Raw genomic sequence first — 17,500 nt, 5'->3', positions numbered from 1 at the left:
CCCGCCTCCCCGTCACAATATGAGGACCAGTCTTGACATTCCTGTCGGGATCAACTCTGCTCCTAAAATGTCTTGCTTGATTTATGTCGGAAAAACCGTGGGGGAGGAAGCTTTGAGATTCCTGTAGTGCCATACGACATTCTTGGTCCTTCTGGGCCCGGAACAACTGTCCTCGTCGTCTGAGTGTGACAGGTGAAGCCTCTGGCACTAGCGAGGCTTCTTCCCCAGATCGAGCTCCTCTCTTAACACCCCTTCCCCCTCCCCCCTCCTCCTCATGCCCCAGTTTGGTTGCCGGAGGCGTGGTAGAGAAGGTTGCCCTCCTGGGCTCCCGCCAAACGAGGCAATTACCACCTCCATAACACCCCAGATAATCGTCACCCCCGCAGCCCCTGCCGCCGCCGCCCTACAGTTACTCTCGACGTCATCATCGCGTCATTCTGGCGTTCACGGCACTTTTTGATGGCTTTATATGCACTGGAAAGGCTGCGCGAACACCCCCCTGTCTTTATTATAGTTCTGCTGACCTTTAACCGCTTGCGGCAGCCGCTGAATAACCTGCGGGAGAGTGATGGAGGTCTGGATTGCTAGTGCATGAAGATGTATTTGAAGTTTCAATTTAACTGGCTGCTTGAGGCAGCCAGATGTGAACGAGTCGCAGGTCTAAGAAAAAAATATCATCTCAGCCAGCCCGACCCATTAAGCGGAAAGGGTCTGTCTATTAAGCCCTCTGTCGCTTTGTTTAACCCGTCTGTTTGTTACCTGTCCACCCCCCAGGGGCATCTTGAGCCCGGAGCGCCAGGTGTGGCGACGCTCGGGCATTCCTGGCATTAATTATGCAAGGTGCATACTCAGGGGCGATAATGGTGGTGGTGGTGCGCCCTGTGGGTGAGCTGCCCCCCGGGGCTCTGCTCCAGCTGGTGTAGTGTGCTGCTGGTGATGCTGGTGGTGGTGGTGGTGGTGGTGGTGGTGTAGTGTGGTGGGGGTGGTGATGGTGGAGGTACTGGTGCTGTTGGTGGTGTAGCGTGGTGGTGGTGGTGCAGGTAGTGGTGGAGGTACTGGTGGTGGTGGTGGTGGTGCTGGTGGTGGTGTAGTGTGGTGATGGTGGTGGTGTAGTGTGGTGCTGGTGGTGATGGTGGTGCTGGTGGTGGTGTAGTGTGGTGCTGGTGGTGATGGTGGTGCTGGTGGGGCTGCCCTCGTAACACCTGTTTTAATTCTCTGCTCCAAATACCCTTCACACACACACATTGTCTGCCAACCACACACACTGGTGGGTGAGGTGGTGACTGAGTGGACAGCGCTCTAGGCTCGTGGACCTAGGGACCCGGGGAAAAACAAATGGGCAGTTTCCTTCACTCTGATCTCCCTGTTACCTAGCAGTAAATAGGTACCTGGGAGTAAGACAGCTGCTACGGGCTGCTTTATGGGTGTGTGTGTGTGTGTGTCTGTGGGAAAAAATAAATAAAAAAATAGTAGTTAGTAACAATTGATTGATTGACAGTTGAGAGGCGGGCCGAAAGAGCAGAGCTCAACCCTCCCGCAAGCACAACTAGGTGAACACACTGTCTGCCGGCCACACTCGCACATAAATGAAATGGTATTTTTCGGCCAGCAGTAAATAGGTACCTGGAGTTAGGCAGCTGTGGGGAACTGTACCATAGAGGAGGTCAGTCATTGACCTGGTGAGAACCTACATAACCCTAACAAGCTTCCTGTCACCAAACAGACAAAAAGAAGTAAGACGGTTGGAGGAAAGTGTTTGACGCCTATTAAACGGAAAGAAATGAACCGCATGAGAGAGTTTTACATATGAACAGAAGAATTTTTTTTTAACAGGTGTAAGCTCAAAACCGCCTCTGCCCATTTAAATTCCCCAGACACAACAAGACAGTATACGCCGTTGTGCGTAAGTCGAATTTTAGTCTTAACTGGACTAAACTAGGTAGGTACAGTCAGGACTACAATCCGACATAGACGCAATACAGTGTTTTTTGTTCTTGTTGCGTACCTGCTTTACTTACGCAAAATACTGACTCCGCGGGGACGAGGACTTATTGAAGCTGTGAAGCTATACACTTTGCTTGAGTACGTTTACCGGCAGCTCTGGACTAGTTCTCCAAACTAGCAGCTATGGATGGTAAAGCTCCTTCCGCTTTCAACTAGCGGTTCAACCTGACTTTCAGAGCAATGTTTACAAACAATACAGAAAGGCTCTTCTACACCTGAAGCATCTCGAACTGGACTTCGAGTCTCAACCCACACAATCTCCCGAAGGAATCCCTCATTTTATAATATTAGCCAAACTGATCTTTCAACTGCCTTGATCTGAATGTGACCAACCAAGGTTCTCGAGTAGAATACAACACTCATTTGTGCTTTTAGCTTTTTTATACATATACAAAAGCTACTGAGGTTTGACATAAAAGCATAGCTGGTCCTTCGGCGCTGCATCTTCCGCCAGATGTGAGCCACCAGCAAATGTTCCGGCAAAACAGTGGTTTAATTTCAACAAAGTCGTCGAAATGTTTCCAGTCCCCTCAGTCATTGGGAATAAATTGGGGAAACAGAGACATACTGATTCACAGACGTACTGATTCGCAGATATACTGATTCACAGACATACTGTCACACAGACATACATTATTCACAGACATACTTATTCACAGACATACTGTCACACAGACATACTTATTCACAGACATACTGATTCACAGACCAAACAAACCTCACACACTGACAGACTCATCACAGATTGTCATAACCAGATATTCAAAGACTACACGACCTAACTGCCTCGCACACTTAACAAACTCACAAACACACAAACTCACACTTCAATTATGTTTTGCTTTGTTTTGTTAGCGTTAATAATATATACATAATGAACATTTTAAAGCTTAGCTCCGGTTCTCAAACGAGGAATCCCGAGTTCAGTCTCCGTGCTTGACGATACGACAACATTTCCCTTCACCTTCACCTTCCCTTCAGTAGGTAGCCACCTAAGATCCACCTAAAATCCACCTAGGTGGATTTTAGGTAAGACTAACAGGCTTCCTGTGTCCTGTCACTGGAAAAGCAAACTGTTTGTGCCGCTGTTATTAGTATATAGCACTCTACAGAGTATATATGTAGCACTCTACAGAGTACATAGCACGGTACAGAGTACAGACAGTTGCAACACTACGCCACCATGCAACACTGGCAACCCCTACGTGCTGGACAGCCTACACGGCTGCGCTGGAACCCAATGATTAAATTAAGACATGAGATTAGATTGCTTGTGTGCACCCCGCGAGGTGAACCTCGCTGTCAGACGTGTGCGCAGGTGTGTGGTCGCTGCCAGACGTGTGTGGTCGCTGGCGGACGTGTGTGGTCGCTGCCAGACGTGTGTGGTCGCTGCCGGACGTGTGTGGTCGCTGCCGGAGGTGTGTGGTCGCTGCCAGACGCGTGTGGTCGCTGCCGGACGTGTGTGGTCGTTGCCGGATGTGTGTGGTCGCTGCCGGACATGTGTGGTCGCTGCCAGACGTGTGTGGTCGCTGTCGGGCGTGTGTGGTCGCTGCCGGACGTGTGTGGTCGTTGCCGGACGTGTGTGGTCGTTGCCGGATGTGTGTGGTCGCTGCCAGACGTGTGTGGTCGCTGCCAGACGTGTGTGGTCGCTGCCAGACGTGTGGGGTCCTTGCCGGATGTGAATGTTTGTTTACGAACTCTCCTAAATGTGCTCACCCATATGTAATCACGTGTGATATCATAATAAAACGTAAGCTCCAAAGCCCCGCCTCAATTCTTGGACACCTCGTAGAGGGAAGATTATGTGAAAAACGTCGCGGAGGTTTGTTGATTGTGGTTCGTGTGGTTTATACGGAGGAGACCTGGTCGAGGTTCGGGGACGCTGAGCCCCGAAATCATCGCAAGGTAAGGTACGAAGCTCGTCTTCTGACCTATGAATAGGAGACAGACTAAGCGAGTCCCAGGATCTGTGGTCCTGTCAGATCGCAGACCCCGTCACCTTAATTAATATAACCTGGCGATAAGTTCTCTGTTACTCGTACGTCAACTATCTTTTTTTTGTCATTAGATTGTAACATTTCTTCCTCTCATTGTATATTATTTACAATGTATATATTTGTATTGTAACCTCTCCTTAGGCCTCCTTCCGGCAATTTCCACGCTGGTAGTCGTGCACGGCACATTGACACACCAGTTCTTCCCTTATGTGTCTCCTTACACACATTAGTAACTGTTTAGTTTAACTATTAGGCTTAGTACATACTGATCCTTACAAAACTCCACTTGAGACCTTCCTCAAAGCTCTCTCCCACTGTCGCTATTTGTCCTATATTCATGACACAATATAACGCGCTGATTGCAATATAGTGAGCAAATATTGTCAGCGCGTCCCAGTTCATGTCTTCGGCTTGTGCAGGAGGCTTTACAGGTCGGCGTTCAATCCCCGACCGTCCAACTGGTTGGACACCATTCCTTTCCCCCTATTGATTGATTGATAAAGATTATAAGCCACCCAAAAGGTGGCACGGGCATGAATAGCCCATAAGTGGAGGCTCTTTGGAGCCATTACCAGTACCAGTAGCTGATACTGGAAGATCTGTGGCTGCCTCCCGTTGCATCCCTAATCCTTATCCTGATCCCTTCCGAGTGCTATATAGTCGTCATGGCTTGGCGTTTTCTTCTGATAATTCCCTCCTTTCCCTCTGTTATTCTGTGGTAGACTTCTAATAGGTTTATTATGCAGGACATTCTTACTCGGGTGAGTAAGAATGTCTTACGTTACTGACTTACATTCTTTGTTATGGAAGATACTCTTTCTGTGTGTTCTTTTATTCTCTCTCTGTTTACATTCTCTCTATGTGTTCTGTTATTCTAATATTATTGTCTCTAGTGCTTTGTAAATTATGCATGTTAGGGAATATGTAGTTGAGTATTTCTTGTCTGAACTAACCAAATCAAACCACTCCTAACTTAACTAAACCTAATCTAACTTAGTCTAAATCTAATCTGTGCTTGCCAAACCCAATCTAACCTCTCCTCTCATAATCCAACCAAACCTAATCGAATCCTAACTTAGTTCTATACATTCTCTTCAAGCACGGCGCAAAAACACTGAGAATGAATGATTAAATCTCCAACATTGAACGTTTCTAACACAATACAGAGCTGCAGGCGATGAGTCACAATAACGTAGCTGAAGAATGTTGACCAGACCACACACTAGAAGGTGAAGGGACGACGACGTTTCGGTCCGTCCTGGACCATTGTCAAGTCGATTGTGAATGGTCCAGGACAACTTGAGAATGGTCCAGGACGGACCGAAACGTCCGTCTAAGGTCCCTTCACCTTCTAATGTGTGGTCTGGTCAACAGAGCTGCACCTTTACTATACTTCTAGATTGAAATTATAATGTGACACAGGGAGAGGTTGTGAGTAGGTTCCCCAGGTGGTGTCCCACTGGGCCCCTGGTGGGGACAGCCACTGGGCCCCTGATGGACAGCCACTGGGCCCCTGGTGGACAGCCACTGGGCCCCTGGTGGACAGCCACTGGGCCCCTGGTGGACAGCCACTGGGCCCCTGGTGGACAGCCACTGGGCCCCTGGTGGACAGCCACTGGGCCCCTGGTGGACAGCCACTGGGCCCCTGGTGGACAGCCACTGGGCCCCTGATGGACAGCCACTGGGCCCCTGGTGGACAGCCACTGGGCCCCTAGTGGACAGCCACTGGGCCCCTGGTGGACAGCCACTGGGCCCCTGGTGGACAGCCACTGGGCCCCTGGTGGACAGCCACTGGGCCCCTGGTGGGGACAGCCACTGGGCCCCTGATGGACAGCCACTGGGCCCCTGGTGGACAGCCACTGGGCCCCTGGTGGACAGCCACTGGGCCCCTGGTGGACAGCCACTGGGCCCCTGGTGGACAGCCACTGGGCCCCTGGTGGACAGCCACTGGGCCCCTGGTGGACAGCCACTGGGCCCCTGGTGGACAGCCACTGGGCCCCTGGTGGGGACAGCCACTGGGCCCCTGATGGACAGCCACTGGGCTCCTGGTGGACAGCCACTGGGCCCCTGGTGGACAGCCACTGGGCCCCTGGTGGACAGCCACTGGGCCCCTGGTGGACAGCCACTGGGCCCCTGGTGGACAGCCACTGGGCCCCTGGTGGGGACAGCCACTGGGCCCCTGGTGGGGACAGCCACTGGGCCCCTGGTGGACAGCTACTGGGCCCCTGGTGGACAGCCACTGGGCCCCTGGTGGACAGCCACTGGGCCCCTGGTGGACAGCCACTGGGGCCCTGGTGGGGACAGCCACTGGGCCCCTGGTGGGAACAGCCACTGGGCCCCTGGTGGGGACAGCCACTGGGCCCCTGGTGGGGACAGCCACTGGGCCCCTGGTGGGGACAGCCACTGGGCCCCTGGTGGACAGCTACTGGGCCCCTGGTGGACAGCTACTGGGCCCCTGGTGGACAGCCACTGGGCCCCTGGTGGACAGCCACTGGGCCCCTGGTGGGGACAGCCACTGGGCCCCTGGTGGTGAGTCTCCCCTTCTGGGCCCCTGGTGTACTAAGGCAATAAGACAATAGCTACTGACACTAGCCTCTTGAGCTGTGGAGCATAACACCTGGTATAACTGAGCGTGGTGTCGGGGTCACCGACTTTCTTCTCAAGAGCTGGACACGCTGGAGTTTTTGCTCCGTATTGACCACAGTCGTCGCTGTGATCGCCACACACCCACGACTTATTTGGCGGTTCTACAGCCATAATGTTGGTTCTCCCACCTTCGCTGGGCGTGACGGCTTAACTTGCTCGTCTCTTGACATGCTAACTTAGTCACAACATTAACTTGTCATCTGCTACACTAACTTTGTCAACTCCTTTCACATTAACTTGACAGACGGTGCTAACCGCTATCGGGTTAACTGTCAGTCATGACGTGTAATGTTGAGATCTCTACTGTGAGGAAAGACACTATTGCACAGTACTCACCTAGTTGTGCTTGCGGGGGTTGAGATTTGGCTCTTTGGTCCCGCCTGTCAACCGTCATCAACTGGTGTACAGGTTCCTGAGCCTACTGGGCTCTATCATATCAACATTTGAAACTGTGTATGGAATCAGCCTCCATCACATCACTGCCTAGTGCATTCCATCTGTTAAGTACTCTGACACTGAAAAAGTTCTTTCTAACGTCTCTGTGGCTCATGTGGGTACTCAGTTTCCACCTGTGTCCCCTTGTTCGCGTACCACCCGTGTTAAACAGTTTATTTTATCTACCTTGACAATTCCTCTGAGAATTTTGTAATTAGTGATTATGTCTCCCCCTTACTCTTCTGTCTTCCAGTGTCGTGAGGTGCAGTTCCCTCAGCCTTTCCTCGTAACTCATGCCTCTTAGTGCAGAGACTAGTCTAGTGGCATACCTCTGAACTTTTTCCAGCTTCGTCTTGTGCTTGACAAGGTACGGGCTCCATGCTGGGGCCGCATACTCCAGGAGTGAACTTACATATGTGGTATACAAGGTTCTGAATGATTCTTTGCACAGGTTCCTGAAGACAGTTCTGATGTTAGCCAACCTTTCATATGTCGCAGATGTAATTCTTTTTATGTGGGCTTCAAGAGACAGGTTTGGTGTGATATCAACTCCTAGATCTTTCTCTCTGTCCGTTTCATGAAGGACTTCATCTCCCATTCTGTATCCTGTGTATGGCCTCCTGTTTCCACCGCCTAGCTTCATTACCTTACACTTACTCGGGTTGAACTTTAGTAGCCATTTTTTGGACCATTCATTCAGTTTGTCTAGGTCATCTTGTAGCCTCATACTATCTTCCTCTGTCTTCATCCTCCTTATAATTTTTGCATCATCAGCAAACAATGTGAGGAACGATTCTATACCCTCTGGGATATCATTTACATATATAAGAAACAGTATAGGTCCAAGGACTGACCCCTGCGGGACTCCACTGGTGACGCCTCGCCAATCTGAGGCCTCACCCCTCACCCCTGTGTGGGGAGGGGGGGGGGGGTATAGGTCCCGCTGATAGTCCTCCCCACCCCCCACTCGATTAGTACATTACTGTCCACTCACTTGTCACCCCAACCTACGACTCCACACCCCCACTACGCGACACCCTGCCACACAGCCCCTCCCTTCAATCCGTTACACCTTTAACTCCCGCCTCTTAATCACCCTGCTCTACCCCTCTCGGTTCAGAACCTCGCCTGGTTCAACCTCACTGTATCTCTACTGTTCTCTGGCCTCTGTGCCCCGCGGCCTCCCAGACCCCTCGTGTCTCCACCACCCGTATACCTCCATCGTCACTGCGAGGTGGTGCCAACACCCTTCCATGGAAGCGAAGAGTGATGGCGGTCACCTGCGGCCCCCCATCTAACAACAGAAGGCGTAGGCACGAATATGATGATAATAAAATAACCAGACTGAATATTATGAAGGGAACAGGAGAAATGTCTCACGGAATGAAGACAAAAGCTCCTAATGATGGAGGAGCTCAACCATGGGAAGAATGATCGGTAATGAAGGACCTCCTGTGGAGGAATATAGTCATGGGAACTGATATAAACTCGAGAGAGGAACTTCCTGACGCAGTAGATGGAAGAAGGGGTCAAAGATCTAGGGTAGAGGACCTGCCACGCTACACGTTCATTACGTCCAGAATCGAGAATAAGAGGTAGGAGATGCCTCTAGGAGATAGCGGCTGCCACGTGTTGATATTTTATCACAGTTTACCTGTGGGGCTACCATCTCAAATGGCTTCGACGGGGACGGAAAGCCGGTGGCTTGTCGAATGTGTCTCCTCCTCCCCACATTATTCCTGAGGATTTTTTCCAGCACAACTTTTAACCGGAGTAAAAAGGTACTAGGCATTTACGGCTTCGGCGGGTAGGCGGTTCCATGTGTCTATTTTCCCACGAGTAAAACACATCTCTTGCTTCATCTACACTACGGCTTGTTGAGCTTGCAGCTGTTGCCCCTTGTGTGAAGGTGCATTAAACTTTTTAAAGAAGTGACCTGAATTATTACTCAATTTGTTAGGTATTTTCAAAGTTTCGCTGAGATCAGCCCTATCATGTCTGGTTTGTTGCGCTGTTAGTCCTGAAGGTCTCAACTGTTCCTGGTATGAGACATGACTTAGTTTTGGGACGATTTGTGTCGCTCTGTGATGAACGTTCTTCAAAGCGGCTTTTTTTTCATAGGTGGGTACAGGAGCAGACGACTTCTGACTCCTGTTAGCAGGCTGAGAGCTTTCCCTTCCCATGGCTCATGGTAAGCCTTACCAACTAGTTTCCCCTGGGACACGACCCGCCAGTTGGTAGTTATGATGTGTAGTGCTGTGTCTCGCATGTAGAGTCTTTCAGTTTTCAATCGTAAAAAGCCTTTGTTAGTCGTTTGACTCTCTACAGGTGTGGGCGGACTTCTCCCAGCCTCCACAGGTGTGGCTTGGCCTCCCCTTCCCAACACAGGTGTGTCTTGGCTTACCCCTCCCAACACAGGTGTGTCTTGGCTTACCCCTCCCAACACAGGTGTGTCTTGGCTTACCCCTCCCAACACAGGTGTGGCTTGGCCTCCCCTTCCCAACACAGGTGTGTCTTGGCTTACCCCTCCCAACACAGGTGTGTCTTGGCTTACCCCTCCCAACACAGGTGTGTCTTGGCTTACCCCTCCCAACACAGGTGTGGCTTGGCCTCCCCTTCCCAACACAGGTGTGTCTTGGCTTACCCCTCCCAACACAGGTGTGTCTTGGCTTACCCCTCCCAACACAGGTGTGGCTTGGCCTCCCCTTCCCAACACAGGTGTGTCTTGGCTTACCCCTCCCAACACACGTGTGGCTTGGCCTCCACCTCCCAACACAGGTGTGGCTTGGCCTCCCCTCTCCCAACACAGGTGTGGCTTGGCCTCCCCCCTACCAACACAGGTGTGGCTTAGCCTCCCTCCTCCCAACACAGGTGTGTCTTGGCCTCCCCTTCACTTCACCCTTCATCTCCTGCTGCCTATCCAACCCGTCCTCTTAAAAATAACGTCACTTTTGGCTGGTATGCGCGATATGGCCAAATTTGGACGTAATTTGAAATGAAATCGACTCACAAAAGTGACGTTCTGTTCCGTTTTCTATTTGAGTCGTCCGGCTTACGCGCAGAGGTTAGGAGAGGACACTTTAAATTAGCGTTTTTCATAACGTTTTGAAACTTTATGAGAATTTCCTGCCCACCTAACCTATCAGAGGACCCTTAACTTACTGTTGTTGAAAAAAAAAATCCCAAATTTATTTTCATTTTTTTTTTAATTTCAAATTACGTCCAAATTCGGCCATACGGGCAAACGGCCAAAAGCGACGTTCTTTTTAAGAGGACAGGTTGCCTATCAGCAGGTCTACTCAGTTCCCCAGAGTTCCTCCCCACCACCCCGTTCGAGAGTACATATCCTCACAGCCAACATGAAGGACTGTGAAGATATGTACTTTCCCTGTCTCGCCAGGCCTACTCTGAAGCAATTTATCGAAGTGTGTTGGGTTCGCAGCAGGAATCCGGATGCGGTGAGATACGTTGGCCCTCCCGCGGGGACTGGCAGCGCCCACCGGACACACGGAGGAAATAACAAATTATTGTCTCGTATTGAGCAACAATGTAGGCCGTTTTCTTGTGTTCATTACATGACCATTTCTGAATTGGCATGAAGGGTTAGATAAGTGATTCCTGTGCGAGTCTTCTCTATATTTCTGATATTCTTCCGCACATGGGAAGATAGTTGAAAAATGTAACATAACCAAGGACATGTTACAATTGTATTTGGCCCGACACTTGTCGCTGTAGGACGGGTTTCGTCGAGGCTCTGGTCAAGATGTAGGGAGACAGTGGAGACAGTGGAGACATACACCGAGCTGGATCAGGTGATGCACTCAGAACTGGCCAATGACTCACAATAACGTGGCTCAAAATTACACACCCAGCCCTTAAATATGGAAAAAAAATGCAGGACAAGACGACGTTTCGGTCCGAAATTATAAGATATAACCTGACCATTATCAGGTCCAAGACGGACCGAAACGTCGTCAATTCTCTTATTTTCAGATGCGTGGGATGGGTGTGTATTAGCAGGCAATTTGCTGTTAGGTTCACCTTACGGACCCCATCACCGAGAAAGAACTTCCCCTTGTCCACCGTCCTGTCCACCGTCCTGTCCACCGCCCTGTCCACCGTCCTGTCCATCGTCCTGCCCACCGTCCTGTCCACCGTCCTGTCCACCGCCCTGTCCATCGTCCTGCCCACCGCCCTGTCCACCGCCCTGTCCACCGTTCTGTCCACCGTCCTGTGCACCGTCCTGTGCACCTTCCTGTCCACCGTCCTGTCCGCCATCCTGTCCACCGTCCTGTCCACCGTCCTGTCCACCTTAATGTCCACCGTCCTGTCCACCGTCCTGTCCACCGCCCTGTCCACCGTCCTGTCCACCGTCCTGTCCACCTTAATGTCCACCGTCCTGTCCACCGTCCTGTCCACCGTCCTGTCCACCGCCCTGTCCACCGTACGGACTGCCGGAGTCCACAGCGATTATGTAGCCCTTCAATTATGTCTCCCCGTGATCAAGTGTGGACAATGGTGGTAATTGTACGCCGGTCCCTTTTGCTATTGTTTCTAAACCAAGGGATAAATTAATGTTTGGTACTTAAGACAATGCGCATGTCTTTATATGTTAGAGAGGTTACCTTGTTGATTACTGGTGTTTGGCCTTGATTCTTCCTGCACACACACACACACACACACGCACACACACACGCACACACACACACACACACACACACACACACACACACACACACACACACACACACACACACACACACACTACCTGGCAACTCAACAGGTCAACACAAAACAAACAAACGAGACGGGTCAAAACCCAGACGGGCCAAAAAAGGAAAAGGAAATTCATTACAAATTCATGGAAGAAAACGGAGAGCAGCCGCCATCCTTAATGACTCGGGTGCTCTTCCCTTCCTCCTTACTCACTACTACGGCAGGGAGAGAGAGAGAGAGAGAGAGAGAGAGAGAGAGAGAGAGAGAGAGAGAGAGAGAGAGAGAGAGAGAGAGAGAGAGAGAGGAAAAGTATACAGAAGTGATAGAATTAAAATTGAAGAAAACATACACAATTGTACATACTAACTCATTCTCTCTCTAAAAAAAAGGGATAGAGTGTATGGCCACCATTGGCCAAGACTGGACATAAGTGGACGGTTGTATACAAAGTTCAGGATTAGTGCTATTGGTTTACCCCAAATTGTATGCCTAACTTAACCTAGGGCTATATAAATAACCCCTAGGCCTAATATATGCAGTCTTAGGCCTGTTTTAATATATATGCTATACATGACTATTACAAAACTTTGTTGGTGCAACAGTCCATTTTTGTACGTTCCGTCAATAGTTGCTTTAAGTACTCTCGTTTCTGGATGACAGCTTGCCAATTTAAATATTGTATTGTTGATGGTGTGTGTGTGTGTGTGTGTGTGTGTGTGTGTGTGTGTGTGTGTGTGTGTGTGTGTATATGTACACACCAATATGTGCCCACGTCCGTGTGCTCACCCTGTTCTTGTTCTACCCATGCTAAATAGTTTGTTTTTGTCCACCCTGTCAATTCTCCTGAGAATTTTGTGGGTAGTGATCATGTCTCCTCTTACTCCTCTGTCTCCCAGGGAGGTGAGGTTTAACTTCCGTCCCTGGAGCTAAACATCCGCAGCACCAGGGGGGGATTGAAGCTCTTTAAAACAATAAAGCTGGACGGTAGAGCGACAGTCTTGCTTCATGCAGGTCGGAGTTCAATCCCCGACCGTCCAAGTGGTTGGGCACCATTCCTTCCCCCCGTCCGTCCCAAATCCTTATCCTGATCCCTTCCAAGTGCTATAATAGTAATCGCTTGGCGCTTTCCCCTGATGCGCCGAAAATGGACGTAATTTGAAAATGAAAAAAAATGCAAATGAATTTGGTACTTTTTTTCAACAGCAAGTTAAGAAGGGTCCTCTGGTAGGTTAGAAGGGCAGGAAATTCTCATAAAGTTTCAAAACGTTATGAAAACCGTTAATTGAAAGTTTCCTTTTCTAACATTTCCGAGTAAGCCGGAGGACTCAAACAGAAAACGGGACAGTACGTCACTTTCGTGAGCCGATTTCATTTCAAGTTACGTCCATTTTTGGCCATAGAGCGCATACCAGCCAAAAGCGATGTTATTTTTAAGAGAACGGGTTGAGCTCTACAAGTTCATAAGTACTTACGTTGCTGAATCCTGTCCCACACCTGTCGAGTACCGTCTCTTCCCAGGGACGGTCCCGTCACTCACACACCTGTAATGTCGAGCACCGTCTCTTCCCAGGGACGGTCCCGTCACTCACACACCTGTAATGTCGAGCACCGTCTCTTCCTAGGGACGGTCCGGTCACTCACACACCTGTAACGTCGAACACCGTGTGTTTCACCTGTCTCTTCTTCTCTCTCCCCCAGGGCCGTGTCGTCGGTGGTGGCCCTGGGTGCCAACCTGCTGTGCTCCAGAGTGCCAGGCCTCACGCCCCGCCAGCGCCGCATCTGCACCAAGGCCCCGGATGCCATTGTTGCCATCAGCGAGGGCTCCCGCACCGGCGTCAAGGAGTGCCAGCAACAGTTCCGCCATCACCGCTGGAACTGTTCCCTCTTGGCCACCGGCAACGGTGTCTTTGGCCATGTTATACTCGTCGGTAAGGCTGTGCTGCCCTCCGCCCTCATCCTGACGCTCCTGCTGCCCTCCGCCCTCATCCTGACGCTCTTGCTGCCCTCCGCCCCTCATCCTGACGCTCCTGCTGCCCTCCGCCCTCATCCTGACGCTCCTGCTGCCCTCCGCCCCTCATCCTGACGCTCTTGCTGCCCTCCGCCCCTCATCCTGACGCTCCTGCTGCCCTCCGCCCTCATCCTGACGCTCCTGCTGCCCTCTGCCCTCATCCTGAGGCTCCTGCTGCCCTCTGCCCTCATCCTGACGCTCCTGCTGCCCTCCGCCCTCATCCTGACGCTCCTGCTGCCCTCTGCCCTCATCCTGACGCTCCTGCTGCCCTCTGCCCTCATCCTGACGCTCCTGCTGCCCTCCGCCCTCCACTAGATAATCCTGCTCTCCGCTCTTCTCTTAAGGGAGCATATCTGTGAATATTAAAAGTTGTTCAGTGTCAACCAAACTGTTTTTACTAGTATAAAAAACAACTTTACTAGTTGTCTAAAAAACAACTTTACTAGTTGTCTAAAAAACAACTTTACTAGTTGTCTAAAAAACAACTTTACTAGTTGTCTAAAAAACAACTTTACTAGTTGTATAAAAAACAACTTTACTAGTTGTCTAAAAAACAACTTTACTAGTTGTATAAAAAACAACTTTACTAGTTGTATAAAAAACAACTTTACTAGTTGTATAAAAAACAACTTTACTAGTTGTATAAAAAACAACTTTACTAGTTGTATAAAAAACAACTTTACTAGTTGTATAAAAAACAACTTCACTAGTTGTATATGAAAAGGGCTGCAACTGTGCCAAGTTTCAGTATCACAGACTAACTAGAAAAACGAGAATTTTTTTCAACGAATTTGACATATTTTCAGCATTTTACTACAACCACAAGTTTCAAATGAAATCATTTCAATGAGACTTCTATCACATTATCATATAATAAAGGATTTTTTATTACTGGATTTTCCTAAATATGTTTAGTTTGACTAATACAAATGGTCAAAGTTCACCCCCAAAATTATGCAAATATGTCATGTTTATTACTATTTATAAAATCAATAAATGATCGTAGGAAAAAACGCTTCTTACAGATTGTAGAGACATGAGCTCTACATGTAAGATGCAAGTTTGATGTAAATTGAATAAAAAATGAAAGAGGAGTAGTCACGTTTATGTTACTTGAAAGAAAGTAATGAAGAAATGAAGTCTAAGGTGCTGCCATCTGTGGCTGAGGTTGACGTCAACCAATTTCCTCCAAAAATTGGCACCCTTATAGAAAAGATTGCGTGCAGTCAGGTGTATAAGTTTCATGCAAATCGCACGATAAACAAATGAGAAAAAATAGACAAAAAATCTATTTTTTTAACTAATTTTTTTTTTTATAAAACTATTTTTTTTATTTTTTTATTATATGCTGTTGTGATAGCTATTATATGCTGTTGTGATAGCTATTATATGCTGTTGTGATAGCTATTATATGCTGTTGTGATAGCTATTATATGCTGTTGTGATAGCTGAGAGACATAGACAGGATTTCAGTTGACACTTGTGTTTGATGTTAATTTTTGAACATTTTGGAAAATTGTTGACACAATTAAATATTTTTTTCTCCCTTCCTATTTATGCTACGATGCCGAGACTATGACCAGATGATGAAGCCCTTTTCATATAAACTAGCCAAGGAAGTTTGATTGAAATCGAACCAGTTTTCATTTATTGCATATTTTGCGAATATGTCCCCTTAAGAGCTTAGGTGCTGCCCTCAGCACGTGTTCCTTGTGGAACTGTTTGGGCTTTCACCGTTTCCTTTCATGCCCCTTGTCCGGTTTATCCTTTATCTCCTCCCCTCCTCCTCCCCTCCTCCTCCCCTCCTCCTCTCCCTGCTTACGAAATTCCCTGTAATCTCCATTTTTCTCCTCTCACGTCATTCTTGCCTCCTGTGCACACTGATCCGGCCTCTCCCCTCCACATGTAGTGAACCTTGACACAAGAGGTACACACCCGGGCCCCCAGACCTGCTTAGGGGGCGTCCTTATTTATCCTTCCTCTCTCTCTCTCTCTCTCTCTCTCTCTCTCTCTCTCTCTCTCTCTCTCTCTCTCTCTCTCTCTCTCTCTCTCTCTCTCTCTCTCTCTCCTCTCTCCTCTCTCCTCTCTCCTCTCTCTCTCTCTCTCTCTCTCTCTCTCTCTCTCTCTCTCTCTCTCTCTCTCTCTCTCTCTCTCTCTCTCTCGCTCTCTCTCTCTCTCTCTCTCTCTCTCTCTCTCTCTCTCTCTCTCTCTCTCTCTCTCTCTCTCTCTCTCTCTCTCTCTCTCTCTCTCTCTCTCTCTCTCGCTCTCTCTCTCTCTCTCTCTCTCTCTCTCTCTCTCTCTCTCTCTCTCTCTCTCTCTCTCTCTCTCTCTCTCCTCTCTCCTCTCTCCTCTCTCCTCTCTCTCTCTCTCTCTCTCTCTCTCTCTCTCTCTCTCTCTCTCTCTCTCTCTCTCTCTCTCTCTCTCTCTCTCTCTCTCCTCTCTCTCCTCTCTCTCTCTCCCTCTTTCTCTCTCATCTGTATACTGTCTTTTGCTCAATGAAGGTCCAGGAAAGGATAATATGCTGTAAAAGAGGGGTAAAGGTCAATGGGAAACGCTGCGTGGCTTTGTGGGTAGCGGAGTGGACGAGCCCAACAATATGGTATTGAGGGAGGGGCGGGGAGGGGTCCGGGCAGGCGGAGGGGCGCGCTTTTGTGCGCCGGGTCTTAGCCATCAGCTACGGTGCGTTTCCAGGACGATCCCTTTCTGCAGCTAAGAGTCTTGTACAATGGTGGCCAGTATCACGCTCCATGCTCCCCGCCATATTAAACCACGTCGCAAAAAGGTGCGGCTAAAGCCTGGGGTGTTGGTGAGTGGTGAGGCGTGTGTGTGTTGGTGATGGTGAGGCGTGTGTGTGTTGGTGAGTGGTGAAGCGTGTGTGTGTTGGTGAGGCGTGTGTGTGTTGGTGAGGCGTGTGTGTGTTGGTGAGGCGTGTGTGTGTTGGTGATGGTGAGGCGTGTGGGTGTGTTGGTGAGTGGTGAGGCGTGTGGGTGTGTTGGTGAGTGGTGAGGCGTGTGTGTGTTGGTGAGTGGTGAGGCGTGTGTGTGTTGGTGAGTGGTGAGGCGTGTGTGTTGGTGAGTGATATGGGGGATGTGTTAACATGTGATAAAATGGACGTGTTTTAGTGAGTGGTGAAGGGGTGTGGACGTGTTAGTGGTGGAGCTCGACCACACCAGCAGGGTGCTGGGGTCGAGGCCTCGCTGCACCTGGCCAGCACCTCACCGCCTCCACCAGGAAGGCCTACAGCAGTGCCGCGCCGTCAAGCACCGCGCCATGCCTCCTGCTGGATGTACACGGAGAGTCCTACTGCCGCCACACAACGTGCTGGCAGCACACACCGCTTCCTGCCGCCCTCACCGCATGATAACCAAGACTGGCAACATCATGTTATCTATCAACATTGCTGATGAGTTTGATGTTGCTTGGTCTGGTGTGTGTGCGTGTGGCGGGCCTGGTTATACAGCTGTCCTGCGGCACTTGTATTAAGGATGTTGAACAACTATGGACCCCTAATGTTTATACAGTGTTCTCTGATTGTGCCTATGGCACCTCTGCTCTTCACTGGTTCAATTCTTCATTTTCTTCCATATCGTTCACTCCAGTACGTTGTTATTTAAGCTCTGGCGCCTCACAAGGGGATCAGTAGTGGCCAAGATCTTCCGCCAGGCAATACACATATGACACATTACCGTTTTCT

At 49.6% G+C, this 17,500-nt stretch overlaps 1 protein-coding gene across 3 annotated transcripts in view; it reads left to right on the top strand.

Annotated features, from left to right (window-relative positions):
- Nucleotides 1-17,500, top strand: part of Wnt2 (Wnt oncogene analog 2) — a 146,204-nt gene that overhangs the window by 111,458 nt on the left and 17,246 nt on the right. For all 3 annotated transcript variants that reach the window (XM_069307616.1, XM_045736051.2, XM_069307620.1), the window contains one exon: nt 13,497-13,726. In XM_069307616.1, coding sequence (XP_069163717.1) covers nt 13,497-13,726 — 230 coding nt within the window. The remainder of the gene's footprint in view (nt 1-13,496; nt 13,727-17,500) is intronic.

The sequence above is a fragment of the Procambarus clarkii genome, chromosome 6 (assembly GCF_040958095.1).
Source record: "Procambarus clarkii isolate CNS0578487 chromosome 6, FALCON_Pclarkii_2.0, whole genome shotgun sequence".
Classification (NCBI taxonomy): domain Eukaryota; kingdom Metazoa; phylum Arthropoda; class Malacostraca; order Decapoda; family Cambaridae; genus Procambarus; species Procambarus clarkii.
The sequence above is the reverse complement of the archived record's forward strand: the minus strand, read 5'-3'. Positions and strand labels throughout refer to the sequence as shown.